A 27,332-nucleotide genomic window follows, 5' to 3' on the forward strand; every position below is an offset into this window, starting at 1 on the left:
CTTGAGCCAAAAATCCAAGACTATGAGCTGAAGAATCTGGATTTATAGTCCAACTTCAAAGGCTATGATCTTCCCACTATATCACGATAACAACATGAAAGCTGGCTAAGTTCTTAGCTTATTTCAGTTTCCCGTCTCCTCATTCAGAAAATATGGAAGTTAAGAAAGACCATCTCTACCAAAAAAAATAGCTAGGCATGGTGATGTACACCTATAATTTCCAGCTACTTGAGAGGCTGAGGTACGAGAATTGCTTGAACCTGGGAGGCAGAGGTTGCAGTAAGCAGAGACTGCGCCACTGCACTCCAGCCTGGATGAGGGAGTGAAACTCTGTCTCCAAAAAATAAAAAAAAGAGAATAGAAGCCGGGCGCAGTGGCTTACACCCGTAATCCAAACACCTTGGGAGGCTGAGGCTGGAGGATCACATGAACCCAGGAGTTCAAGGTTACAGTGAGCTATGATGGTGCCACTGTGCTCCCACCTTGGGGGACAAAGCAGTACCCTGTCTCAATAAAAAATAAAACAAAAGGACAGGCAAGGTGGCTCATACCCGTAATCCCAGCACTTTGGGAGGCCGAGGCGGGCAGATCACAAGGTCAGGAGAACGAGACCATCCTGGGTAACACAGTGAAACCCCGTCTCTACTAAAAAATACAAAAAAATTGGCCGGGCGCGGTGACTCAAGCCTGTAATCCCAGCACTTTGGGAGGCCGAGACGGGCGGATCACAAGGTCAGGAGATCGAGACCATCCTGGCCAACACAATGAAACCCCGTCTCTACTAAAAATACAAAAAAATTAGCCAGGCGAGGTGGCGGGCGCCTGTAGTCCCAGCTACTCGGGAGGCTGAGGGAGGAGAATGGCGTAAACCCGGGAGGCGGAGCTTGCAGTGAGCCGAGATAGCGCCACTGCACTCCAGCCTGGGCGACAGAGCGAGACTCCGTCTCAAAAAATAAAAAAAAATTTAAAAAAATAAAAAATTAGCCAGGTGTGATGGCAGGCACCTGTAGTCCTAGCTACCAGGGAGGTTGAGGTGGGAGAATGGCTTGAACCCAGGAGGCAGAGTTTGCAGTGAGCCCAGATCGTGCCACTGCACTCCAGCCTGGGTAACAGAGCGAGACTCCGTCTCAAAACAAACAAACAAACAAACAAAAAATAAATAAAGAAAGAACAGAATTAACTATGATCCAATTAACCAGATCTCTCACCCTTGAAAAAATACGATAATCTGGTTCAACCTACATTTGTTGAGTATATGCTACACACTATTCTAGCTGTAAACACAGCAGCAGAGGAGACTAATAGGATCCAAATTCTCACTAAGCCAATTTTTGTGGGAGAAGTACAGGCAAAAAATTTCTGACAACATTATCTGTTACAAAAAGAAAATAAAACAGAGCTTGCTAATATTGATGCAGGGGGTTATCTCAGAGACCTTCTAAGGTGAGACCTGTGAGCTGAAACAACCATAGATACGGGTGAAGAAAAAACAATCCAGGGAGAAGCAAAAACCTAGAGTGCAAAAGCACAGAAACAGAAAAGAACTCTGAAGATAAGAAAAAAGTTCAGACGGAATCAGGGGGCCAGATCATGGTTAATGAATACACTGACTTGTCTGAGACTGTGTTATCAACCTAAAAAATAGAAGGCACATTTCATCACACTGTCAATGGCCAAAGAATAAAAAAGTTTCAAGCTTTTGCTTCACTAGGATCAGCAAAGATTTACTAAAATCCCGTTATCCTTACATTTGTTTCTTGCTTAATTTTTTTCCCATGTGAATTATACAATAAAAACCTGGAATGAATATTTTTAAGAGGCAGAATACGTTTTCAAAGTTAACTACGCACCGGGCGCAGTGGCTCACGCCTGTACTCCCAGCACTTTGTGGGGCCAAGGTGGGCGGATCACCTGAGGTCAAGAGTTCGAGACCAGCCTGACCAACATGGTGAAACCCCATCTCTACTAAAAATACAAAAATTAGCCGGACGTGGTGGCGTGCTCTCCTAATCCCAGCTACTCAGGAGGCTGCGGTTGGAGAATCGCTTGAACCGAGGAGCCGGAGTTTGCAGTAAGCCGAGATCGCGCCATTGCACTCCAGCTTGGGCAACAAGAGCGAAACCCGTTTCAAAAAAAAAGTTAACTATGGAGATACTCCATTATTTGTGTGGCACATATGTTTGATACACTCTAAGTCTTAATCCTCCCTCATGTGTCTTCTTTAGGTCAAATAGTGTCTACCATTCAATATGATTTTTTTCAACCATTCCATATAATTTTCTAAATCTCTGACATCATAGACTTATTTGCTAATATCCCTCTTAATATGTGGCTCCTAGATCACAATATGTTTTACTACAGTCATAAATCGAAACATTATAGAAATACTGCAAAAAGCCTTTGATATACTTAATTTTTCATATAGCCTAAGATTTTGCTACCAGATTGTAAGGTGTTTAATACAGTTTTTTAATTATTTTACTAGTCCCCCCTTACCAACTGGTAGAATGGTTTCTATTTTAAGCAAAACTGTGTAGGGCTTAATTTCAGAGGAATTAAGGGGACTGAGGCAGGCGGGTCACCTGAGGTTGGGAGTTCAAGACCAGCCTGATCAACACGGAAAAACCCCGTCTCTACTAAAAATACAAAATTAGCTGGGCGTGGTGGCGCATGCCTGTAATCTCAGCAACTCTGGAGGCTGAGGCAGGAGAATCACTTGAACCCAGGAGGCGGAGGTTGCAGTGAGTGGAGATCACGCCATTGCACTCCAGCCTGGGCAACAAGAGTGAAACTCTCATCTCAAACCAAAATCAAAAAAACAAAAAAAGAAACGCAGACACAGAAGGCCACATATAGTACGATTCCATTTATATGAAATGTTCAGAATATGCAAATCCATCAAGGCAGAAATAGAATAGTGGTCACTAAGGGCTAGACGGAGGAGGAAAAGAATAATGAGTGCAAATTAACCCAGGTATTTCTTTCTGAGGTAATGAAAATGTTCTGAAATTAGATAGTGGTTATGGTTGCACCACTTTGTGAATCTAAAAAACTACCAAATTATGTATTTTAAAAGGGTGAATCTGGCCAGGCGTGGTGGCTCATGTCTTTAATCCCAGCGCTTTGGGAGGCCGAGGCAGGTGGATCACATGAGGCCAGAAGTTTTGAGACCAACCTGGCCTACACGGTGAAACCCCATCTCTACTACAAACAAAAATAAGCCGATGTGGTGGTGCACACCTGTAATCCCAGCTACTGCGGAGCGAGAGGCTTGGAAATCACTTGAACCCGGGAGGCGGAGATTGCAGTCAGCTGAGATTATACCACTGCACTCCAGCCTGGGAAACAGACCAATACTGTCTCATTTAAAAAAAAAAAAACAGGCTGGGCATGGTGGCTCATGCCTGTAAGCCCAGCACTCTGGGAGGCCAAGGTGGGTGGATCACCTGAGGTCAGGAGTTTGAGACCAGCCTGGCCAACATGGTGAAACCCCGTCTCTGCTAAAAACACAAAAAAATTTAGCCAGGCATTGTGGTGGATGCCTGTAATTCCAGCTACTCGGGAAGTTGAGGCAGGAGATTGTCTTGAACCCAGGAGGTGAAGGTTGCAGTGAGCCAAGATCGCACCATTGCACTCCAGCCTGGGAAGCAAAGTGAAACTCCATCTCAAAAAAAAAGAAAAGAAAAAGAAAAAGAAAAGAAAGCTGGGCACAGTGGCTCACGCCTGTAATCCCAGCATCCCAGCACTTTGGGAGGCTGAGGCAGGTGGATCACAAGGTAAGGAGTTCAAGAGCAGCCTGGCCAAGAGATGGTGAAAACTCCATCTGTACTAAAAATACAAAAAAATTACTTGGGCATGGTAGTGGGTGCCTGTAAGCTACTCAGGAGGCTGAGGCGGAGAATTGCTTTAACCCGAGAGGTGGAGGTTGCAGTGAGTGGAGATCGCGCCACTGCACTCTAGCCTAGGAGACAGAGCGAGACTCCGTCAAAAACAAAAAAAAAAGGAATTTTTACAACCTGTGGATATTTCAATTTTTTAAAATGTGAAAAATAAAGGAACCAATAAAGAAAAAAAAGAGGAAGCAGACCAAAACAAGTCCAATCACATTTTATAATTTGTTTTAGAGATGCAAGTCACAGCATTTTATTCAAGTTAATCTGTTTCATTCAATAATCTACCATATTGTTCCCTGCACCACTATTACTGTCAGTATTCTTCTTCGGAGATGACCAGGTTTTTAAAAATCTGGCTTGAATTTCCATAATGCCTAACTCTATGATCAAAAAAATTTTGTGGCCGGGCGCGGTGGCTCAAGCCTGTAATCCCAGCACTTTGGGAGGCCGAGACGGGTGGATCACGAGGTCAGGAGATCGAGACTATCCTGGCTAACACGGTGAAACACCGTCCCTACTAAAAAATACAAAAAACTAGCCGGGCGAGGTGGCGGGCGCCTGTAGTCCCAGCTACTCGGGAGGCTGAGGCAGGAGAATGGCGTGAACCCGGGAGGCGGAGCTTGCAGTGAGCTGAGATTCGGCCACTGCACTCCAGCCTGGGCGACAGAGCGAGACTCCATCTCAAAAAAAAAAAAAAAAAAAAAAAAAAATTTGTTTTCCATCTCAAAAAAAAAAAGAAAACTCCATCTCAATTTAAAAAAAAAAAAAATCCTTACCAAAAAGCAACCCCTTAATCACAAGATAGAGGAAAAGATTAAAATATATTTGCAGAAATTTATCTTCCCTAGAAACAATTCATAGTCCACAACCTCTCAGAGTTGTGCTTTACTTGGGGACTTTATTTTGGGGAGGGGGTTCTCATAAATGTTTGCTTAATAAAAATAACCTGCCCCACTGTATCATGGAAGGGAAATGAGGACTAGTCCCCAGAGAACAAGCAGGCCGTCCTCCAGGGAAGGGGTCCTAATGGCTCCTAGGGGTGACAGAGTCAGTGATCCTGCCTCTCCAACCAGTCACCAGTAATAAAGTATAACCAGGTGAACGGGAGAGGCCGTAACTAGCCAGATAACCCACGGGCCAGAATCTCTAAAACAGGAATGCTTTTGTGTTTGAGTAAGAAAGAGGTGGAAAGAGATACTTTTGAAGAAAGTTACGGAGAATAGAAAAGTATGAAAAGCATAAAGGTTTTTCACCACAGAATCCACAGAAAGGTATCAAAGGCAGTCTTGTACTTTTCTTTTGAGATGAAGGTACCCCAAATGGGTTGTGCAATTTTCACATAAAAACTGGAATGATGGCCGGGCGCGGTGGCTCAAGCCTGTAATCCCAGCACTTTGGGAGGCCGAGACGGGCGGATCACGAGGTCAGGAGATCGAGACCATCCTGGCTGACACGGTGAAACCCCATCTCTACTAAAAAATACGAAAACTTAGCCGGGCGAGGTGGCGGGCGCCTGTAGTCCCAGCTACTCGGGAGGCTGAGGCAGGAGAATGGCGTAAACCCGGGAGGTGGAGCTTGCAGTGAGCTGAGATCCGGCCACTGCACTCCAGCCTGGGCGACAGAGTGAGACTCCGTCTCAAAAAAAAAAAAAAAAAAAAACACAAAACAAAACCAAAAAAAAAAAAAAACTGGAATGATACTGAACAAGTGAAATTGAAATCAGTTTCCCTCCTTTGTTCAATGAACACTGATACAGCACCTGTGTGCAAGGCAGTGGGACAAGTGCTGAAGGGAAAAGTAAAGCTGTCTAAGATGTGGCCCTTAGCTGAAGGAGCAATCTAGCAGTGCCATCAGACCCCTGCACACTACAGAGCATGGTGTCAGGGGCCAAGTGGCGGGAAGGACCACTTCCAGCTGCAGCATCCAGGATGGCACTCTGCAGTCCTTCCCTCTAGGTTCTCAGCATGTGCTCCATGCCTGTGTGACCACTCAGCCTGCCACGTTCTGGGAACTTGCTCATCTTCCTTATCTTTCTCTATAGCATGAGAAATGTAAGTTTGAAAGGATAAAATCCTACCTCACAGGTACCTAATAAAAGTGTATGGAATTGATGTACTGTGGAAGTGTCACTTTATCTTGTTCCAGCAAGGTAGAAAAATAATTGGGAAAAGAGAGGTAAATAGTGGTGGTGAGGGCAAGGTATTCTCATCAGAAGGTGGGGGCAAAGGTATACATACTAAAAAGTCCATTTACGGCTGGGCGCGGTGGCTCACACCCGTAATTCAGCACTTTGGAAGGCCAAGGCAGGTGGATCACGAGGTCAGATCGAGACCATCCTGGCTAACACGGTGAAACCCCGTCTCTACTAAAAATACAAAAAAATTAGCCGGGTGTGGTGGCAGGCACCTGTAGTCCCAGCTACTTGGCAGGCTGAGGCAGGAGAATGGCATGAACCCAGGAGGCGGAGCTTGAAGTGAGCCAAGATCACACCACTGCACTCCAGCCTGGTCGACAAAGCGAGACTCCGTCCCAAAAAAAAAGAAAGTCAATTTAACATGTGGCTTACCCCAGAGGACACAAGGGTCCTGATAATCAAGAACCATAAGAAGGTAACTGGAAGTCCTCTTGCCAAATAGGACTGAACAGCTAAAATCTTTTTCTATTTCTTTTTTAACAACTGGTCAGGCCGGGCGCGGTGGCTCAAGCCTGTAATCCCAGCACTTTGGGAGGCCGAGACGGGCGGATCACGAGGTCAGGAGATCGAGACCATCCTGGCTGACATGGTGAAACCCCGTCTCTACTAAAAAATACAAAAAACTAGCCGGGCGAGGTGGCGGGCGCCTGTAATCCCAGCTACTCGGGAGGCTGAGGCCGGAGAATGGCGTGAACCTGGGAGGCGGAGCTTGCAGTGAGCTGAGATCCGGCCACTGCACTCCAGCCTGGGTGGCAGAGCGAGACTCCGTCTCAAAAAAAAAAAAAAAAACAAACAAAAAAAAAAAAAAAAACAACTGGTCTATTCAAGCTCAACCAGGGCATTTAAAAAGAAAAAGATTAAAAAAAGGACTAACTAGCTTAAATAGCTTTGAAGGACAATTTCTAGAAAGTACAAAGATTGGCCGGGCACGATGGCTCATGCCTGTAATCACAGCACTTTGGGAGGCCGAGGCGGGCAAATGGCCTGAGGTCAGGAGTTCGAGACCAGTGTGGCCAACATGGTGAAACTCCCTCTCTACTAAAAATACAAAAAATTAGCTGGTTGTGGTGGCGGAAGCCTGTAATCCCAGCTACTCGGGAGGCTGAAATAGGAAGATTGCTCAAACCCAGGAGAACGAGGCTGCAGTGAGCACCACTGTACTCCAGCCTGAGCGACAGAGTAAAACTGTCTCAAAAAAAAAAAAAAAATAGAAAGATCACTGGATAAACACTTCACCACCCTCCCCAACACACAAAAAATGTTGAGAATAAATGTAAAAGCGTAAAGAAAACTTTCAGCTATCTTGAGGTTCGTTTTTGGCACTTTGATCTGTAAGCAATCAAACATGGAGAAACGCTATCTCAAAGAGGAAAGTCTGTAGGAACCATACAAGGACTCTCCCACATGACTCAGCCAGGCAAGCCAATACCTACTGCACGGGAGGGTGTGATGGTGGCCCACCAAGTACTGAGTGAAGGAGCCCAGGGGCCCAAGGCTCTGATAAAGGATACTCCAAGGCCAAAAGACAACTTATGTGAAGCAGTCCAGCCCCAGGACTGTGATCAGCAAGGGCAAGGGTCTGGCTGGACAGAAGTAGGTGGCAGCTGCACTGCTGGCTTCCGACTTCACTATCATGAAAATCCCAGACGTGAAGTTGGTTGGGGACCATCCCCAATCCTGTTTAAGAAAAGCCTGGGAGCCAGGCGCAAGACCTCACGCCTATAATCCCAGCACCTTGGGAGGCCAAGGCGGGCAGATCACCTGAGGTCAGGAGTTTCAGATCAGCCTGGCCAACATGGTGACACCCCGTCTCTACTAAAAATATAAAAATCTGCCAGGCGTGGTGGCTCACACCTGTAATCCTAGCACTTTGGGAGGCCAAGGCAGGCAGATCACCTGAGGTCAGGAGTTCAAGACCAGCCTAGCCAACATGGTGAAACCTCATCTCTACTAAAATACAAAAATTAGCCAGGCATGATGGTGCATGCCTATAATCCCAGCTACTCGGAAGGTTAAGACAGAAGAATCGCTTGAACTTGGGAGATGGTGGTTGCAGTGAGCTAAGATCGCACCATTGCACTCCTGGGAAGCTGAATAAGACTACGTCTCAAAAAAAAAAAAAAAAAAAAATTAGCTGGGTGTGGTGGCGGGCGCCTGTAGTCCCAGCTACTCAGGAGGCTGAGGCATGAGAATCGCTTGAACCCAGGAGGAGGAGGTTGCAGTAAGCCGAGATCACTTCTCTGCACTCCTGCCTGAGCGAAAGAGCTCAGGCTCCTCTGGGAGGCGGAGGTCGTGGTAAGCCGAAATTGCGCCACTGCACACTAGCCTGGGCAACTCTATCTCAAAAACAAAAAAAAGTAAAGAAAGGAAAACCCTAGCTAGCAGGTTTCTCTGGGCCCTGAGCACCAGCCCAAAGACAGGTCAGACCTATTTTATAATTTCCATGGAAAATAAAAAGCTGTGAAAAATCTTTTTTAAAAAAAACATTGGGCTGGGCGTGGTGGCTCATGCCTGTAATCCCAGAATAAGGCCGAGGCGGATCACTTGAGGTTGGGAGTTCGAGACCAGACTGACCAACATGGTGAAACCCCGTCTCTACTAAATACAGCCAGGCGTGGTGGCACATGCCTGTAATCCCAGCTACTCGGGAGGCTGAGGCAGGAGAACTGCTTGAAGCCGGGAGGCAGAGGATGCAGTGAGCCAAGATCATGCCACTGCACTCCAGCTTTGGTGACAGAGTAAGACTGTCTCCAAAAAAAAAAAAGACTGGGCTAAGAGCTGTTTTACAGATGATGACAGAAATCACTTGAAATAAGGGGCAAAAGTTTGTTACCTTTCATGCAACATGCCCACATAAATGTGTGGTTTTCTTTCCACTGTCTATTCATTCCTTCAATGGCATTTGTTTTCTGGCTAGTTTACTTACATGCTGTATTTCCTGCTGGCTGGCTCGGTAATTTTTCTTGGTTAAATTGTCCACCAGGTAGCTGATTTGAGACAAGGCCAGCGAGAGCGAGTCAAGATTCATTGCTGGTTGGGGCGGAAGCAGGCGGCCGAGCCCGGCGCAAAATCACCATTATTCCCCTTTAGTCACCTCAGAGGCAGGTTAATGCTTTCTTTGTAATTAGGCTATATCTGGTATCTGTATAATATCTTCAGTTCTTCTTTACCAGGAGTCTTACTCTGTTCTGAAACATGGCACCTGTTTAAAAAAAAAACACACACACACAAATCCAGATTTTTAAATTAAAGGAAAAAGGAGGCTGGTCCAAGTGCAGTGATGTTTACAACTAACTGATCACAACTAGTTGCAGATTTCTTTGTTCCTTGCCATTCCCACTGCTTCACTCGACTAGCCATAAAAAAAAATAATAATTGGAAGAGAATAGGGTTAAACTACCATCACCTCTGTGTTAGTACCTAAAATGTTACTAAGGACTTTAAAAAGACAATAAAGTAGCTCAACCACTGTTGATAAGAGATGCCAAGTTTCTCAATTAGGCAGGGCAGGTATAAAAATAAAATACGTGGCTGGGTGCGGTGGCTCATGTCTGTAATCCCAGCACTTTGCGAGGCCAAGGCGGACAGATCACAAGGGCAGGAGTTCAAGACTAGCCCGGCCAACATGGTGAAACCCGTCTCTCCTAAAAATACAAAAATTAGCCAGGTATGCTGGCGCATGCCTGTAATCCCAGCTACCCAGGAGGCTGAGGCAGGATTGCTTGAACCTGGGAGGCGGAGGGTGCAGTCAGCTGAGATTGCGCCATTGCACTTCAGCTTTGGGCGAGAGCAAGACTCCATCTGGGGGGAAAAAATATGCCTGTAATCCCAGCACTTTGGCAGGCCAAGGTGTGTGGATTGCCTGAGATCAGTAGTTTGTGACCAGTCTGGCCAACATGGTGAAACCCCGTCTCTACTAAGAATACAAAAAAATTTGGCCAGGCATGGTGGTGTGTGCCTGTAATCCCAGCTACTCAAGAGGCTGAGGCAGAGGAATTGCTTGAACCAGGGAGGTGGAGATTGCGGTGAGCCAAGATTATGCCACTGCACTCCAGCCTAGGTGAGAGAGCAGGACTCCGTCTCAAAAAAAGAAAATACTCAACCAAAGAGTTTCACTTTAGTAAGACAACTTGTAACACTTAAAATTTCTATTTTACCTATTTCAAAATAATTTCTACTATACCCTTTGGAAGCAGCAAGTGGAAACTTACTTGAAACTAAGGTTTGTGGAAAGAACATTCACCTCTCATTTTCAGACTCTCTTTCCATGGTATCTGCGACCTATTTATAAGACACTATGTATTCACTTTATTCTTTACGTTACTGCTTCAGAATCAGGTAGTTTGGTCTTATACCTTAGGTATTTGAATGGCTGTACAAGTAATGACTCCAGAAGCCAAATTGCGTCCTGCATTGTTGAAACTGTTCACTGGGAGAATTCAGAAAGGGAAGCCCAAAGTAGCAGTACAGCTAAAATGACAGGATGATTATCAGTTTAACTCCAGCCATCTACTGAATGACAACTATTCTCTATAAAAAGACAAATGTGGCTGTGCAGTGGCTCACACCAAAGTGTTTTAATCCCAACACTCTGGGAGGTTGAGGTGGGAGGTGGAAGGATTGCTTGAAGCCAGGAGTTTGAGAAAAGCCTGAACACCATAGTGAGAGCGCATCTCTATTTGTTGTTGTTGTTGTTTGAGACAGAGTTTCGCTCTTGTTGCCGAGGGTGGAGTTCAATGGCGCAGTCTCAGCTCACTGTAACCTCGGCCTCCTGGGTTCAACTGATCCTCCTGTCTCAGCCTCCCGAGTAGCTGGAATCACAGGCAACAGCCACCATGCCCAGCTAATTTTGTGTATTTTTAGTAAAGAAGGGGTTTCAGCACGTTGGCCAGGCTGGTCTTGAACTCCTGACCTCATGCGATCCATCTGCTTCGGCCTTCCAAAACGCTGGGACTACAGGCATGAGTCATGGAGCCCGCATCCTGGCTAGTTTTTGTATTTTTAGTAGAGACAGGGTTTCGCCATGATGTCCAGGCTGGTCTTTAACTCCTGACCTCATGATCCGCCCTCCTCGGCCTCCCAAAGTGCTGGGATTACAGGTGTGAGCCACCGTGCCCAGCTACAACACCCATTTTTTAAGGAATTCACCAAGAACCACTGAAACACAAAAATCTCTGAAGGAAAGGAGCTGAGCTTATCCACAGCTTTGTGTTCTGAAGTCCACTTGCAGTTTCATTACAATCGAAACTCACCATGTAAGATGCAGTAAACTCAGGAAGATTACAGCCCCTTTAAGAGGCCATTTAAAACCTTTATCTCTAACAGTTTCTTAATGTATAAAGGTTACATAGTTTTATCAAGACAAAGCAAAGGTAACAGTTTAATGTATAAAGGCTACATAGTTTTATCTAGACAAATCAAAGGTTCTACATATGCTACTGCTCCATACCCACCTAAAACAAACAAACAAACAAACAAAAAGGCTTGTGCACTGTGGCTAACACCTGTAATCCCAGCACTTTGGGAGGCTGAGGCAAGAGGATCACTTGAGCCCAGGAGTTTGAGACCAGCCTGGGCAACAGGGCGAGACCCTGTCTATTTAAAAAAAAAAAAAAAAAAGAAGAAGTGAAATACTTTTAACAATAAAAAGATGATGGATAAACTTATTTTGTTCCTAATACGGCATTTCACTGGTCTCTCTAGTCTACTCTGATGACTTTTGGCTTCACAATATTGGAGTCCTTGAACTTTTCTTCTCTAGATTAACTTTCTTAGTAATCTACTTCAGTCTTTTTTTTTTTTTTTTTTTTAAAGACCGTTTCGCTCCTGTTGCCCTGGCTGGAGTGAAACGGCACAATCTCAGCTTTCGCTCTTGCCCAGGCTGGAGTGCAATGGCGCAATCTCAGCTCACTGCAACCTCCACCTCCCGGGTTCACACAATTCTCCTGCCTCAGCCTCCTGAGTAGTTGGGATTACTGGCATGCGCCATCACGACTGGCTAATTGTGTTTTTTTTTTTTTAGTAGAGACGGGGTTTCTCCATGATGGTCAGGCTGGTCTCGAACTCCCGACCTCAGGTGATCCGCCCATCTCGGCCTCCCAAAGTGTTGGGATTATAGGCGTGAGCCACTGAATCCGGCCTACTGCAGTCTTATGGCTTAAAAAATCATCTATAGGCCGGGCGTGGTGGCGCAAGCCTATAATCCCAGCTACTCGGGAGGCTGAGACAGGAGAACTGCCTGAACCTGGGAGGCGGAGGTTGCAGTAAGCCGAGATCATGCCACCGCACTCCAGCCTGGTCAACAGAGCAAGACTCTGTCTCCAAAAAAAAAAAAAAAAAAAAAAATCTATAAATTAGCCAGATGTGATGGTGCACATCTATAATCCCAGCTACCCAGGAGGTTGAGGCAGGAGAATCACTTAAACCTAGGAGGTGGAGGCTGTAGTGAGCCGACACTGTGCCACTGCACTCCAGCCTGGGCAACAGAGCGAGACTCTGTCTCAAAAAATAAAATAAAAGAATACATTAAAAAAAATTTTTAAGAAAAAATCATCTATATCGATAACTCAAAAGTTCTATCTTCAGCCCAAACCTCTCTCATAGTGTCCAAATTTGTATAATATAATCTCTACTTCACATCTCAAACATATCGTGTTCAAAAAAAAGCTCCTTGTCTTCCCCCCACTTAATGATGTCACACCCTGCAAAGCACTCTCCATCTCAGTTGGTGCTAATTTCACCCTTAAACTTACTCAGGTCAAAATCTTAAGAGTCCTCCTACTCCCTGTAGCCAATCTGACAGGAAATTCTTTTGGCTCTGCCTATAAAATACAACCAGAATCCAACCATTGCTCACAATATCCAAGCTATGATAAAGACCATCAATCTCTCACCTGGATTACTATGACAGCCCTCTAACTTGGTCTCCCTGCTACACTTGCTTCCTATGGTCTATTCTCAACACAATGTCCTGAGAAAAATAATTTTCAAACAAAAAACTCAAAATCGGCCAGGCGCAGTGGCTCACACTTGTGATCCCAGCACTTTGGAAGGCTGAGGCGGGCAGATCACAAGGTCAGGAGATCAAGACCATCCTGGCTAACACGTTGAAACCTCGTCTCTACTGAAAACACAAAAAAGTAGGCCGGGCGCGGTGGCTCACGCCTGTAATCCCAGCACTTTGGGAGGCCGAGGCGGGCGGATCACAAGGTCAGGAGATCGAGACCACGGTGAAACCCCGCCTCTACTAAAAATACAAAAAATTAGCCGGGCGCGGTTGTGGGCGCCTGTAGTCCCAACTACTCGGGAGGCTGAGGCAGGAGAATGGCGTGAACCCGGGAGGCGGAGCTTGCAGTGAGCCGAGATCGCGCCACTGCACTCTAGCCTGGGCGACAGAGCGAGACTCCGTCTCAAAAAAAAAAAAAAAAAAAAATTAGCCGGGCATGGTGGCGGGTGCCTGTAGTCCCAGCTACTTGGGAGGTTGAGGCAGAATGGTGTGAACCTGGGAAGTGGAGTTTGCAGTGAGCCAAGAGTGCGCCACTGCACTCCAGCCTGGGCGACAGAGTGAAACTCCGTCCCAAAACAAAAAACAAAAAACTCAAAACCCAGGCATGGTGGCTCACACTTGCAGTCCTAGCTACTTGTGATGCTGAGGCAGGACTGCTTGAACGCAGGAGTTCAACACTGCAGTTAGCTATGATCACATCACGTGCATTCCAGCCTGGGATAACATACCTAGACCCTACCTCTACAATTTAAAAGTGTATGTGTGTGTGTCTAGAACTCAGATGTGTCACCCTGTCCTCAAAACCCTCCACTGACTCAAAGAATGGAAAGAAGCCGAAGTCTTTAAAATGTCCAATGAATAAACAGTGGTTAGGTTAACCACTGTTAATGTTAACCTAACCACTGTTACTCTTCTGGCTTCCTCTTATACTCTTCTTCCCCTACTCAGTTCTGTCTGGCCACAGTGGCCTCCTTGTTGCTTCTCAGGTACACTCTCACCTTAATGCCTCTGCACCAAACTGATACGTCAGTCTGGAATGCCCTTCTTGTGGATAGCAATATGGCTAACTACCTCTCTTTAAGTCTTTACTCAAACATCACCTTCTCAGTGAAGACCACTCTGACTATCCTATGCAAAATTGTAATCCCCACACCCCTGCCCCATGCATTTTTCCACATATCAACTAACATGTATCATATTTATATTTTTCTTGTGTCCTCATATTAGGATATAAGTTACATACAACGATAGTAATTATTTACTCTGTGCCAATTTATTATACATACTTCATGTCCCATAGTAAGAACTCACTAAATATTTGTTCAATGAATAAGATATAAATTGAAGCTTAGGATTTTTTAACCTGTATTTTAACTCTACCAAAAAAACACGAAAATCCACTGAAATACTGCTAGTCATATACAACAATTACATGAGAATAGACAATAAGTGATTTAGCCTTAGTAGCATATACTACTACAAAGGTGTAAACAGCCTTCCAATAAACCTCTAGCATTATGTGTATACAGAGTTAGGTCACATGTCATTATTTATAGGCCATTTTTAAATACTGTAACAAAAAGCTATAGTCACTTTCCAACAAGTTCATCACAAAAATATTTATTTAGAGAGTTAATTATTTTAAGATCATTAAAATTGAGATTCCAAGATATTCATTCACTATAAGGGATTTGTAGTGCAGGATCATTCTATTTGTGTACTATTGGCTCTTTACATGCCAGGGACTCAGATAGTTTTAATGATTAACTTCATATCCAGGCCAAAGCCTTAAAAAAAACACTCCAAAAGGCCGGGCGTGGTGGCTCATGCCTGTAATCCCAGCACTTTGGAAGGCCAAGGAGGGCGAATGACCTGAGGTCAGGAGTTGGAGACCAGCCTGACTAACATGGAGAAACCCCATCTCTGCTTAAAAAAAAAAAAAAACACAAAATTAGCCACGCGTGGTGGCATATGCCTGTAATCCCAGCATCCCAGCTACTTGGGAGGCTGCGGCAGAAGAATCGCTTGAACCCTGGAGGTGGAGGTTGCGGTGGGCCAAGATCGTGCCATTGCACTCCAGCCTGGGCAACAAGAGCGAAACTCCATCTCAAAAAAACACCACCACCACCACCACTCCAAAAATGGCTACCATTTCAACAAATCTCCTAATCTTCATCATTAAAAACACATATTGCTGGGTGTGGTGGCTCACACCTACAATCCCAGCACTTTGGGAGGCTGAGGCGGGTGGATCACCTGAGGTCAGGAGTTCGAGACCAGCCTGGCCAACATGGTGAAACCCCATCTCTACTAAAAATACAAAAATTGGCCGAGTGTGGTGGTGCGCACTTGTAATCCCAGCTACTCAGGAGGCTGAGGCAGGAGAATCCCTTGAACGAACCCGGGAGGCGGAGGCTAAAGTGAGCCGAGATCACGCCACCACTGCACTCCAGCCTAGGCAACAAAGCAAGACTCTGTCTCAAAAAAAATAAAATAAAATAAAAACACATATATACATCCTTCCAAAACTCCAGAGGACTTGTCATTATCATACCACTGATATTTCAACATGGGAAACAACTATAATTCTAAGGAAAATAAGGTAACAGCAGCAATCGTACAATAAAAATGCTAAATCCTTTCCAAGCAATAAATTATCTATTTTTCTTTTGAGACAGGGTCTCTGTCACCCAGGCTGGAGGGCAGTGGCACAATCACGGCTTACCGCAGCCTCCCTGGCTCAGGTGATCCTCCCACCTCAGCTTCCTGAGTAGGCAGGACTACAAGCACCTGCCACCACACGGCTAATTTTCGTATTTTTTGTAGAGATGGGGTTTTGCCATGTTTCGCAGGCTGGTCTTAAACTCTGGGGCTCAGCGATCCCTCTGCCTAGGACTCCCAAAGTGCTAGGATTACAGGCATGAGCCACCGCACCCAGTCAAATTACCTTGTTTCCTTAAGTCTTCTCACAGCACTTCTCAATTAAACAATGTACAGTGCAAATAAAAGGTCACTGACATTTGACAATAATATACTACAAGTCAACTGCTACCTGAACAATGATATCAAAAAATTTACCAACTATATGCTTACGATAATATAAAGTAACCAAGCACGGTGGTTCAACACCTGTAATCCTAGCACTTTGGGAGGCCAAGGCAGGAGGATCACTTGAGCTCAAGAGTTCAAGACATGTCTGAGCAACATAGTGAGACAGTGTCTCTATAATTAAAATATAAGAAATAAAAAGTAAAATAATAGCTGGGTGAGATGGCACACACTGGTACTCCCTGCTACTCAGAAAGCTCAAGCAAAAAGATTGCCTGAGCCCAGGAGTTTGAGGCCAGTCTGGGCAATACAGTGAGACCCCATCCCTTAAAAAACAAAAAATAAGTAAAACAGCAACTGAGGGGAACAAAGATTGTACAAGGCCATTCTCAGTACTTTTCCTAATACTAAAATACTATAAATCACCCAAATATAAATGAGTGTAAAGATTATCTTCAGGCCAGGTGCACTGGCTCATGCCTGTAATCCCACCACTTTGGGAGGCTGAGACGGGAAGATCACCTGAGGTCAGGAGTTCAAGATCAGCCTGGCCAACAAGGCAAAACCCTGTCTCTACTAAACACACAAAAATTAGCCAGGCGTGGTGACAGGCACCTGTAATCCCAGCTACCAGAGAGGCTGAGGCAGGGAGAATCGCTTGAACATGGGAGGCGGAGGTTGCAGTGAGCTGAGATCACGCCATTGCACTCTAGCCTGGACAACAGAGCAAGACACAGTCTCAAAAAAAAAAAAAAAAGATTATATTCATACATGCAATGGGACACCCACCCAATATGCTTAATGTCCAATTCAAATATAGTTTTACCATACATAAACCACTACCTACTGCAGAGCTGGGGGGAAAAAGGATTATAAAATGGCATTCACATTTTCACTAGAGAACACTATACAATATTACTAATTGTCTATTGAACATTCAAGCTAAAAAGAACCAAGAGCAGCTGAGGTACATAGTTTGCTAAATGTCAACAAAAAAGTATACTCATGACACTAAGTCGCTAAGTGAAAAGCTGCAGAACTCTTAAATAGCATGATCCCAAATAAGGTCTCGATTAACAGTAGTTACATAGAAGCTTTCACTTAAAATCCCACTAAAAAAAGGTCCAGAAATCTACACACCTCCAAAAGTATAACACATGGATGGTATTATTTACTGTAGCAGTATCTGTCAGAGCATGAAAGATGGCTGGCGAGGACTAGGTGACTGGTGAATAAACATCCTGGACAGTGTATATAGTCATGTGTCTTTGTTTAAGCACTTGTATATACACTAACTTTTGTTTGTATACATGCACACATATATATAGTTGCCTTTTTGTGAAAATAATAAACTACAAGCCTATGAAAATGGCTATCTGAGCTGGGCAAGGTGGCTCACGGCTGCAATCCCAGCACTTCAGGAGGCCAAGGCAGGCAATCGCCTAAGGTCAAAAGTTTGAGACCAGCCTGGCCAACATGCAGAAACCCCATCACTACTAAAAATACAAAATTAGCTGGGCGTGGTGGCACATGCCTGTAATCCCAGCTACTTAGGAGACTGAGGCAGGAGAATCGCTTGAACCCAGGGGGTGGAGGTTGCAGTGAGTGGAGATCATGCCATTGTACTCCAGCCTGGGGAACAAGAGCGAAACTCCATCTCAAAGAGGAAAGAGGAAAGAAGAAAGAGGAAGGGAAAGGAAAGGAAAGGAGAAAGGAAAGGAAAGCAAAGCAAAGGGGCTATCTAAAAGGGAATGGGTGAGAAAAAAGGAGAAGAGACAGAAGTCAGAACAAAAATTCACTGATTATATCTTTTATTTTTGGTTTTGATTTATTTCTGAGCCATGTAAATATAATGCATGATTGAAAATTTTAAGAAAAGGCCAGGCGCGGTGGCTCACGCCTATAATCCCAGCACTTTGGGAGGGTGAGGTTGGAGGATTACCTGAGGCCAGGAGTTCAAGACCAACCTGGCCAACATGGTGAAACCCTGTCTCTACTAAAAAATACAAAAAAATTAGCCAGGTGTGGTAGCAGGCGCCTGTAGTCCCAGCTACTCGGGAGGCTAAGGCATGAGAATCGCTTGAACCCGGGCCATGGAGGTTGCAATGAGCTGAGATTATGCCATTTCACTCCAGCCAGGGTGACAGAGAGACTGTCTCAATTTAAAAAAGAAAAAGAAAATTTAAAGAAAAATAAACTAAAACAAATAAACCTGAGTATCCAATCTGTATTACAAAACACAGTGAACCAGGCACGGTGGCTCACAATGTAATCCCAGTACCATGAGAGACCAAAGCAGGCAGATAACTTGAGGTCATGAATTCAAGACCACCCTGGCCAACATGGTGAAACCCTGCCTCTACTAAAAATACAAAAAATTAGCCGGGCATAGTGTCACGTGCCTATAATACCAGCTACTCGGGAGGCTGAAAATTGTTGAGCCTGGGAGGTTGAGGTTGCAGTGAGCCAAGATCGCATCACTGCACTCCAGTCTGGGTGATGCAATGAGACTCTGTCTCAAAAAACAATAAAATAAAATAAGAACTAAAAATAGAACTATCATTTGATCCAGCAATCCCACTACTGGGTATCTGTCCAGAGGAAAATAAGTTATTATACAAAAAAGATACTTGCACACACGTTTATAGCAGCACAATTCGCAACTGCAAAACATGGAACCAATCCAAATGCCCATCCATCAACGAGTGGATAAACAAACTGTGGTATACATATACACACACAACGAAGTAGTACTCAGCCATAAAAAGGAATGAATTAATGGCATTCGCAGCGACCTGGATGAGACTGGAGACTATTATTCTAAGCGAAGTAACTCAGGAATGGAAAACCAAACATCATATGTTCTCACTTGTAAGTTGGAGCTAAGCTATGAGGATGCAAAAGCATAAGAATGACACAATAGACCTTGGGGATTCAGGGGGAAAGTGTGGGAAGGGGATGAGGAATAAAAGACTACAAAGTGGGTACAGTATACACTGCTCAGGTGATGGGTTCACCAAATTCTCACAAATCACCACTAAAGAACTTACTCGCCGGGTGCAGTGGCTCACGCCTGTAATCCCAGCACTTGAGGAGGCCAAAGCAGGTGGATCATGAGGTCAGGAGTTCGAGACCAGCCTGACCAACATGGTGACAAACTCCATCTCTACTAAAAACACAAAAATTAGTCAGGTGTGGTGGCACACACCTATAATCCCAGCTACTTGGGAGGCTGAGGCAGGAGAATCGCTTGAACCTGGGACGGGGAGGTTGCAGTGAGCCAAGATCTTGCCACTGCATTCCAGCCTGGATGACAGAGAGAGAGACTCTGTCTCCAAAAAAAACAAAAAAAAAACAAAAAAAAACTTACTCATGTAACCCACACCACCTGTCCCCCAATAACCTATGGAAATAAAAATTTTGGAGGGGTGGGATAGAGTTTCGAGCTTGTCACCCAGGCTGAAGTGCAATGGCGTGATCATGGCTCATGCAGCCTTGCTCTCTTAGGCTCAAGTGATCCTCCCACCTTAGCCTCCCAAGTAGCTGGGACTACAGGTACATGCCACCATGCCTGGCTACTTATTTTATTTTTTTGCAGACACGGGGTCTCACTTTGTTGCCCAGGCTGGTCTGGAACTCCTGAACTCAAGTAATCCTCCTACCTCAGCCACCCAAAGTGTTGGGATTATAGGCATGAACTATTTGGCCAGAAAACATTTTTAACTGGAAAACTGTACTATTCCCATTCCTTCTTTTATCATGAAGGAATATCCTTCTGGGATCACTTAGGGTGAGATATAAATAAAATATATATATATATTATAATACATTAACATATTACTAATAAACATACAAATACATCATTATCTACTAAAGTGAGCATTCCTAACAACTCAAACATTTGAGCCCTAACTATACACCATGTACTCACTTTAGGTATTATAGAATACACGAAAGAAAACATTGACCAAGAGTCTTAATGTAATAAATACAGACTTTACTATAATGCTATTCAACTAAGGCAGCTATGTATAAGAACTGGAAAGGGGGAGAGAGGGCAATATTTAAAATGCTGATTCCTGGTTGGGCAAGGTGGGCAAGGAGGCTCACGCCTGTAATTCCAACACTTCAGGAGGCTGAGACAGGTGAATCACTTTAAGTCAGGAGTTCAAGACCGGCCTTGCCAACATGGCAAAACCCCATCTCTACTAAAAATACAAAAAACTAGCCAGGCATGGTGGTACACACCTGTAATCCCAGGTACCCAGGAGGTGGGGGGTTGCAGTGAGATGAGATCGCACCAATGCACTCCAGCCTGTGCGACAGAGCAAGACTCTGCCTCAATAAAGAAATAAATAGGCGAGGCGTGGTGGCTCATGCCTGCAATCACACCACTTTGGGAGGCCGAGGTAGGTGGATCACTTGAGGTCAGGAGATTGAGATCATCCTTGCTAACATGGTGAAATTCTGTCTCTGCTGAAAATATGAAAAATTAGCCAGGCATGGTGGCAGGCGCCTGTTATCCCAGCTACTTGGGAGGCTGAGGCAGGAGAATCGCTTAAACCCGGGAGGCGGAGGTTGCAGTGAGCCAAGATCGCACCACTGCACTCCAGCCTGTGCAACAGAGCGAGTCTCGGTCTCTAAATAAATAAATAAAATGCTGACTCCTAAGCACCACCCAAGACCAAGAGAGTCAACACTGCTGGAGAAAGGGAGTACAGGCTGTTTTAAACTCCCCAGTCAGGCTGAGCATGATGACTCACGCCTATAATCCTACGGCTTTGGGAGGCCGAGGTGGGTGAATTGCCTGAGCTCAGGAGTTTGAGATCAGCCTGGGCAATACAGTGAAACCCAGTCTCTACTAAAATACAAAAAGTTAGCAGGGCGTGACAGCGTACACCTGTAGTCCCAGCTACTAGGGAGGCTGAGGCAGGAGAACTGCTTGAACCCGGGAGGCAGAGGTTACACTGAGCCAAGATCACACCACTGTACTCCAGCCTGGGCGACAGAGCGAGACTCCATCTCCAAAAATAAATAAATAAAATAAATAAACTCCCCAGTCAATTCCTGAGAACCACTGACCTAAGGAGCAGTGTCAGGTTCTTCCTTGCTAACAGGTTTTAGAAATATTTAAGAAGCCGGGCGTGGTGGCTCACACCTGTAATCCCAGCACTTTGGGAGGCCAAGGCGGGCAGATCAGAAGGTCAGGAGATTCAGACCATGGTGAAACCCTGTCTCTACTAAAAATACAAAAAATTAGCCAGGCACAGTGGTAGGCACCTGTAGTCCCAGCTACTCGGGAGGCTGAGGCAGGAGAAATGCATGAACCTGGGAGGTGGAGCTTGCAGTTAGTCGAGATCACACCACCATACTCTAGCCTGGGTGACAGAGGAGCCTCCATCTCGGAGGGGGGAAAAAAAAAAAGAAACATTTAAGAAAAGGATACTGTAGTTTGATGCAATCTCTTCTTTGGGGACAAGGAATGCCCCTCACACCTCCTTTTTCTCCCCTTAACTCCCTCCAACTGAACCAAAGACATCTATTTGTTTGTTTTTTCCTTTAACAGAGGTGGTCTTGCTCTGTTATCCAGGCTGGAGTCTAGTGGTGTGACCACACCTCACTGCCAACCTCAAACTTCTAGACTCAAGTGATCCTCCCACCTGAACCTCCCAAGTAGCCGGACCTACAAGAACATGCCACCATGCCACGCTGCAAAGACATCGATCTAAAGGCAGTTTGGTTTCCCACAGCACTGATGCCAGCAATGTTCTACTACCTATCTTGCTCTACATTTAAATATCAGGCACTTTAAAAAGACAAGTAGGCAAGACCCAAGGCTGCCAACTTCCAATACTAATAAAAAATACAGAATACTTACACCAACTAAGTTTGACCTTGAAAATTCGTGACTTCCAAAGAAGCATTCTGACCTAAAATAGGTCAATCTGAGCCTTGTCTTTTTTTCACTCTCCTTCTGCAATTATGAAAATGTTCTACATCGGACAGGCACGGTAGCTCACGCCTGTAATCCCAGCACCTTGGGAAGCCAAGGAGGATGAATCACCTGAGGTCACCAGTTCAAGACCAGCCTGGCCAATATGGCGAAACCCCATCTCTACTAAAAGTACAAAAATTGGCCAGGCGTGGTGGCACGCACCTGTAATCCCAGCTACTCAGGAGGCTAAGGCAGGAGAATAGCTTGAACCCAGGAGGTGGAGGTTGCAGTGAGCCGAGATCGTGCCACTGCACTCCAGACCAGGCGACAAGAGCAAAACTTCTATGGAAGGCTGATTATACACTTACTGATATTAACTACTTCTCCAAGAGGCAAAGATTCTAGATTTATGAGGCAGTTCCAAAAGGTTGGTTCACTTATTAAAATCTTAGTTATAACTACTGTGTACATAATAGGATAACTTATGCAAGTATAATAAATACTAAGTAGAATTGGTCTAAGCACTTTACGTGTTTATTTAATCCTCACAACTCAAGGGTGATATTACCCAAACTTTACAGATAAAGAATAGTTTAACTTTCAGATAATAAGTAGTATAATTTTGAAGATATTGAGCAGTAGAGGTTAAGTTTTTTGTTTGTTTGTTTTTGTTTTTGAGACTCGCTGTGTCGCCCAGGCTGGAGTGCAGTGGCATGATCTTGGCTCACTGCAACCTCCCCCCCTCCCAGGTTCCCACGATTCTCCTGCCTCAGCCTCCTAAGTAACTGGGATTACAGGCGCGCACCAACATGCCCGGCTAATTTTTTTTTTATTTTCAGTAGAGATGGGGTTTCACCATGTTGGCCACGCTGGTCTTGAACTCCTGACCTCATGATCTGCCCACCTCAGGCTCCCAAAGTGCTGGGACTGCAGGCTTGAGCCACCACATCTGGCCTAGAGCTAAGTTTAAAAAAAAAAAAAAAAAAAAAACCAGCAAAAATCCTCGTATTATAGTTTCAAAATCAATTTGTACAAGTCTAAATAATTGTTTTAATACCAATTCCTGCTATCAGTAAGCATCTCCACCCTCACAGAAGAGCTTTCAGCCCCTAAACCATCTGTATTATACTTCTGCACTGAATACTTAGGAGTCACCTTTTAATTCATTACTTTTTCTCCAGGCAATGACCAACTCTTTAAAAACTATCAACTGAAAGCCTAAATATACATCAAAAGGGCGCTGATTAAGTAAATCATAAAATGGCATACTATGTAATAACTAAAAAAGGGATCCAGCCGGGCACGGTGGCTCACGCCTGTAATCCCAGCACTTTGGGAGGCCGAGGTGGGTGGATCACGAGGTCAGGCGATCGAGACCATCCTGGCTAACGCGGTGAAACCCCATCTCTACTAAAAATACAAAAAAAATTAGCCGGGCCTGGTGGCAGGCGCCTGTAGTCCCAGCTACTCAGGAGGCTGAGGCAGAACAATGGCCTGAACCCAGGAGGCAGAGCTTGTAGTGAGCCCAGATTGCAGCACTGCACTCCAGCCTGGGCGAAAAAGCGAGACTCTGTATCAAAAAAAAAAAAAAGAGAGCGACCCATAAATAATAGAAATTATCTATTGAGGGGGAAAAAAACGGTCACGTAACAGTGGTCTATTTAGATTATGTTCTTATATACACAAAGTATCTAATAAGAATAACTTTTGAAAAGTTACATAAAATAGTTGAGAAAGGAATTGAATTTTTTTTTCCAAAGTAGAAAATTAACTCTCAAAACCAAAAAATATTACATCAGAAGCTTTGCATATTCCAAGACTCTCTATGCAAAATCCCAACCTATGGAAGCCATTCACCTCACTCACTGTAGAAAAGAGGTAACACAGATGGCCTGAGCCTGCTGTCCTTAGAAAGGCTTGCATAGTTGGCCCTTGACTGGTCTCTGATAACTTTCAGAAGAGTTCCCAGTGGCCTGAGCTGGGCTCACTGTGGCCTCTACCTGCCAGGCTCAAGTGATCTCCTGCCTCAGCTTCCAGAGTAGCTGGGACCACAGGCGTAAGCCACTACATCTGACTAATTTTTTGTATTTTTACTAGAGACAGGGTTTCACCATGTTGGCCTGGCTGGCCTTGAACGCCTGGCCTCAAATGATCTGCCTGCCACGGTCTCCTAAAGTGTTGGTCAGCCACAGCAGCGGGCCTGTATCCTTTGCTATTAAAAAAAAAAAAATCATGGTCCTGGCTGTCTGTCCTCCTAGTGAATTACCAAACCTGCAGGTGGACTTGGGGACTGCTCCCAACACTCTCGCCCAGCTAGTGGCAGAGATGAAATATCTTCTGGAGGTAAATGGGACCCAAATTGTGGATTTCCTGTCTAGCACATGGAGCATCCATTTAAGAATTTTGAATCTTATCACGAAAATGATCTGGGAAGCTATTTCTATTGGTTTGGGTCTGTTTTAGTTAACAGGGTGATGCAGAGATGGACTAGATGCTCACCAAACTGTTTCCTCTTCCTGGCTAAAAAATTAGAATACATTTCTCAGCTTCTCTTGTATTGGTTTGGCTGCAAGACTTAGTTCCTAACCCACAAAGTATACACCAAATACGGTATGTGGCACTTTCAGACCTAGCTCATAAAACCTCACTCATGATTCTCTCATTTTTCACTATCTGCTCGATGAATAAGCCCCAAGACCTAGAGGAGGAGGATGTCACGATATGACAGATGAAGGCAGAGTTCTTGAGTTATTGCACAGGATCCTCAATGAAACATCCTCAATGAAATTTGCACAAACATCCTCAATGAAAATTATTTGAGGAAGAAATACATTTTTACTCTGTTAAGCCGCCGTTATCTTGGATATGTTTTAGGCCTGTTTTGCCTAATAACAGACAAAATGGTCAAATGAACATTTTTTAGAAGTTACTCTTGATGAGAAATACCAAGAAAGGAAAGATAAGGTCACAGGAAAGCCATGAACATGGAAGGAAAAGAGAAGCTAATGTACTCAAGAAACAGCAGGCCAGACACAGTAGCTCACATCTCTAATCCCAGCGCTTTGGGAGGCCAAGAAGGGAGGACGGCTTGGGGCCAGGAGTTCAAGACCAGCCTAGGCAACATAGAATAACCCCATCTCTACTTTTTTTTTTTTTTTTTTAATTAGCAGGGTGCAGTGGCAAATGCCTGTAGCCCTAGCTACTAAAGAGGCTAAAGGGGGAGGACTGTTTGAGCCCAAGTGTCCGAGCTTGCAGTGAGCTATGATCAGGCCACTGTCCTCCAGCCTGGATGACAGAGCAAGACACTGACTACCAAAAAAATAAAAAATAAGAAATTGCAAGGACTCTTGTTTTTTTTGCTTGTTTTTTTTAGAGTCTTGCTCTGTTGCCCAGGCTGGAGTGCAGTGGCATGATGTTCAGCTCACTGCAACCTCGCCTCCTGTGTTCAAGCAATTCTCTGCCTCAGCCTCCCAAGTAACTGGGATTATAGGCACCTGCCACCACTCCCGGCTAATTTTTATATTTTTAGTGGAGACAGGGTTTCAACATCTTGGCCAGGTTGGTCTTGAACTCCTGACCTAGTGATCCGCCCGCCTCGGCCTCCCAAAGTACTGGGATTACAGGCGTGACCAACCGCGCCTAGCCGAGTTTTGCATTTTCATAGTGAGGCAATGAAAAATTCAAATCTTGTTTCCAGTCCTCCAAAAAATTGCTGGGGAAAAAACCTTATTTGCTTTGGTCACAACTAAGAAAACTCTATCCAAATAAAAGGTTGGGGGTAAAGATCGATCTCCCTAATCAATTCAAGGAATTGCCAAGATGTAAATAGTTAACTCTGTAGACTACTAGAGTTAGTCATGATATTCTAAAATCCAATGCACAAATGAAACTAAAATCCTGACCTACATAATGAACCACCAATGATAGATCTATCTTTTCCTCTCAAATGTTACTTGCTCATTCAAGCAGTACTAAAAAAAGAAAAACCAAAGAGTATTGATTTCCAAGAATGCTATATTCTATCAATTTACCCACTGTAATAAATGAAGCACTATTCAATTACAGTTCAACTGTATGTATGCACTGGGGAAAGGGAGACTCCTTACTCACTATGAGACAGAAAACTTAAAAAGGCAGTGTAGGGTGCACATAAGTGAAACTGGACAAGAATGGCAAAAAATCAATTTTGCTTAAGGAAATTAGGGACTTATAGATAGTACATCTGAGTTTGGACTAGAATGATAAAGTTTTGGTAGAGATGACATTCCAGATGTAAAAAGACAAAGAGGCTGGGTGCAGTGGCTCACACCTGTAATCCCAACACTTTGGGAGGCCGAGGTAGGCAGATGACCTGAGGTCAGGGGTTCAGGACCAGCCTGGTCAAGATGATGAAACCAAAAATTAGCCAGGTGTGGCATGGCAGGCGCCTGTTATCCCAGCTACTCGGCAGGGGATAAGGCAGAAGAATCATTTGAACCCGGAAGGAGGTGGTTGTATGGCAGTGAACCAAGATCACAACACTACATTCCAGCCTGGGTGACGCAGCAAAGACTTCGTCTCATTTAAAGAAAAAAAAAAAAAAGGACAAAGATTTTTGGGGGACCACTGCTTAACAGTCTTTTCGCTATAACACAACACAGTAGTACCACAGGGAAGGAGGAATCAACACTTATAACTTCAGATGAAGGTATTAGAATGACTTCTGAACAAAGAAAGGATATTTTCAAAGTAATAATTTAGGTGGAATCTTGGCAGAAATATAAAAAATTAACTGCATTCCTAGAATCTTTTACAATCAGACTATCCACATATTATTTTTGAAATAAACCCAAAAACCAATGATAAAGAAACTACAACGGAGATTAGTTAGAAAGTTATTTCAAGGCCGGGCGCGGTGGCTCAAGCCTGTAATCCCAGCACTTTGGGAGGCCGAGGCGGGCGGATCACGAGGTCAGGAGATCGAGACCATCCTGGCTAACACAATGAAACCCCGTCTCCACTAAAAATACAAAAAAATTAGCCGGGCGTGGTGGCGGCGCCTGTAGTCCCAGCTACTCGGGAGGCTGAGGCAGGAGAATGGCGGGAACCCGGGAGGCGGAGCTTGCAGTGAGCCGAGATCCGGCCACTGTACTCCAGCCTGGGCGACAGAGCGAGACTCCGCCTCAAAAAAAAAAAAAAAGAAAGTTATTTCAAAAAAGACAAAAGAGCCTGAAACTAGACAAAAGGATAACTTTTTTTTTTTGAGACAGAGTCTGT

The 27,332-nt window shown here is 44.6% G+C and overlaps 1 protein-coding gene and 2 long non-coding RNA genes across 16 annotated transcripts in view; 1 reads left to right on the forward strand and 2 right to left on the reverse strand.

The window, feature by feature from the left end:
- Positions 1-27,332, reverse strand: part of CNOT1 (CCR4-NOT transcription complex subunit 1) — a 111,417-nt gene that overhangs the window by 74,276 nt on the left and 9,809 nt on the right. For all 14 annotated transcript variants that reach the window (XM_077986303.1, XM_077986302.1, XM_077986300.1 and 11 more), the window contains exon 2: positions 9,014-9,289. In XM_077986303.1, the coding sequence (XP_077842429.1) occupies positions 9,014-9,115 (102 nt within the window). In that variant the 5' untranslated portion in view covers positions 9,116-9,289. The remainder of the gene's footprint in view (positions 1-9,013; positions 9,290-27,332) is intronic.
- Positions 4,797-8,230, reverse strand: LOC144338060 (uncharacterized). The gene is made up of 2 exons (XR_013411833.1): positions 7,182-8,230; positions 4,797-5,421 (listed from the first exon to the last, which is right to left on the reverse strand). It is a non-coding gene; the product is annotated as an uncharacterized LOC144338060 (long non-coding RNA).
- LOC144338064 (uncharacterized) lies at positions 11,876-19,177 on the forward strand. Its single transcript, XR_013411837.1, has 2 exons — positions 11,876-11,973; positions 18,078-19,177. It is a non-coding gene; the product is annotated as an uncharacterized LOC144338064 (long non-coding RNA).

Source organism: Macaca mulatta, chromosome 20 (genome assembly GCF_049350105.2).
Source record: "Macaca mulatta isolate MMU2019108-1 chromosome 20, T2T-MMU8v2.0, whole genome shotgun sequence".
In the NCBI taxonomy this organism is placed as follows: domain Eukaryota; kingdom Metazoa; phylum Chordata; class Mammalia; order Primates; family Cercopithecidae; genus Macaca; species Macaca mulatta.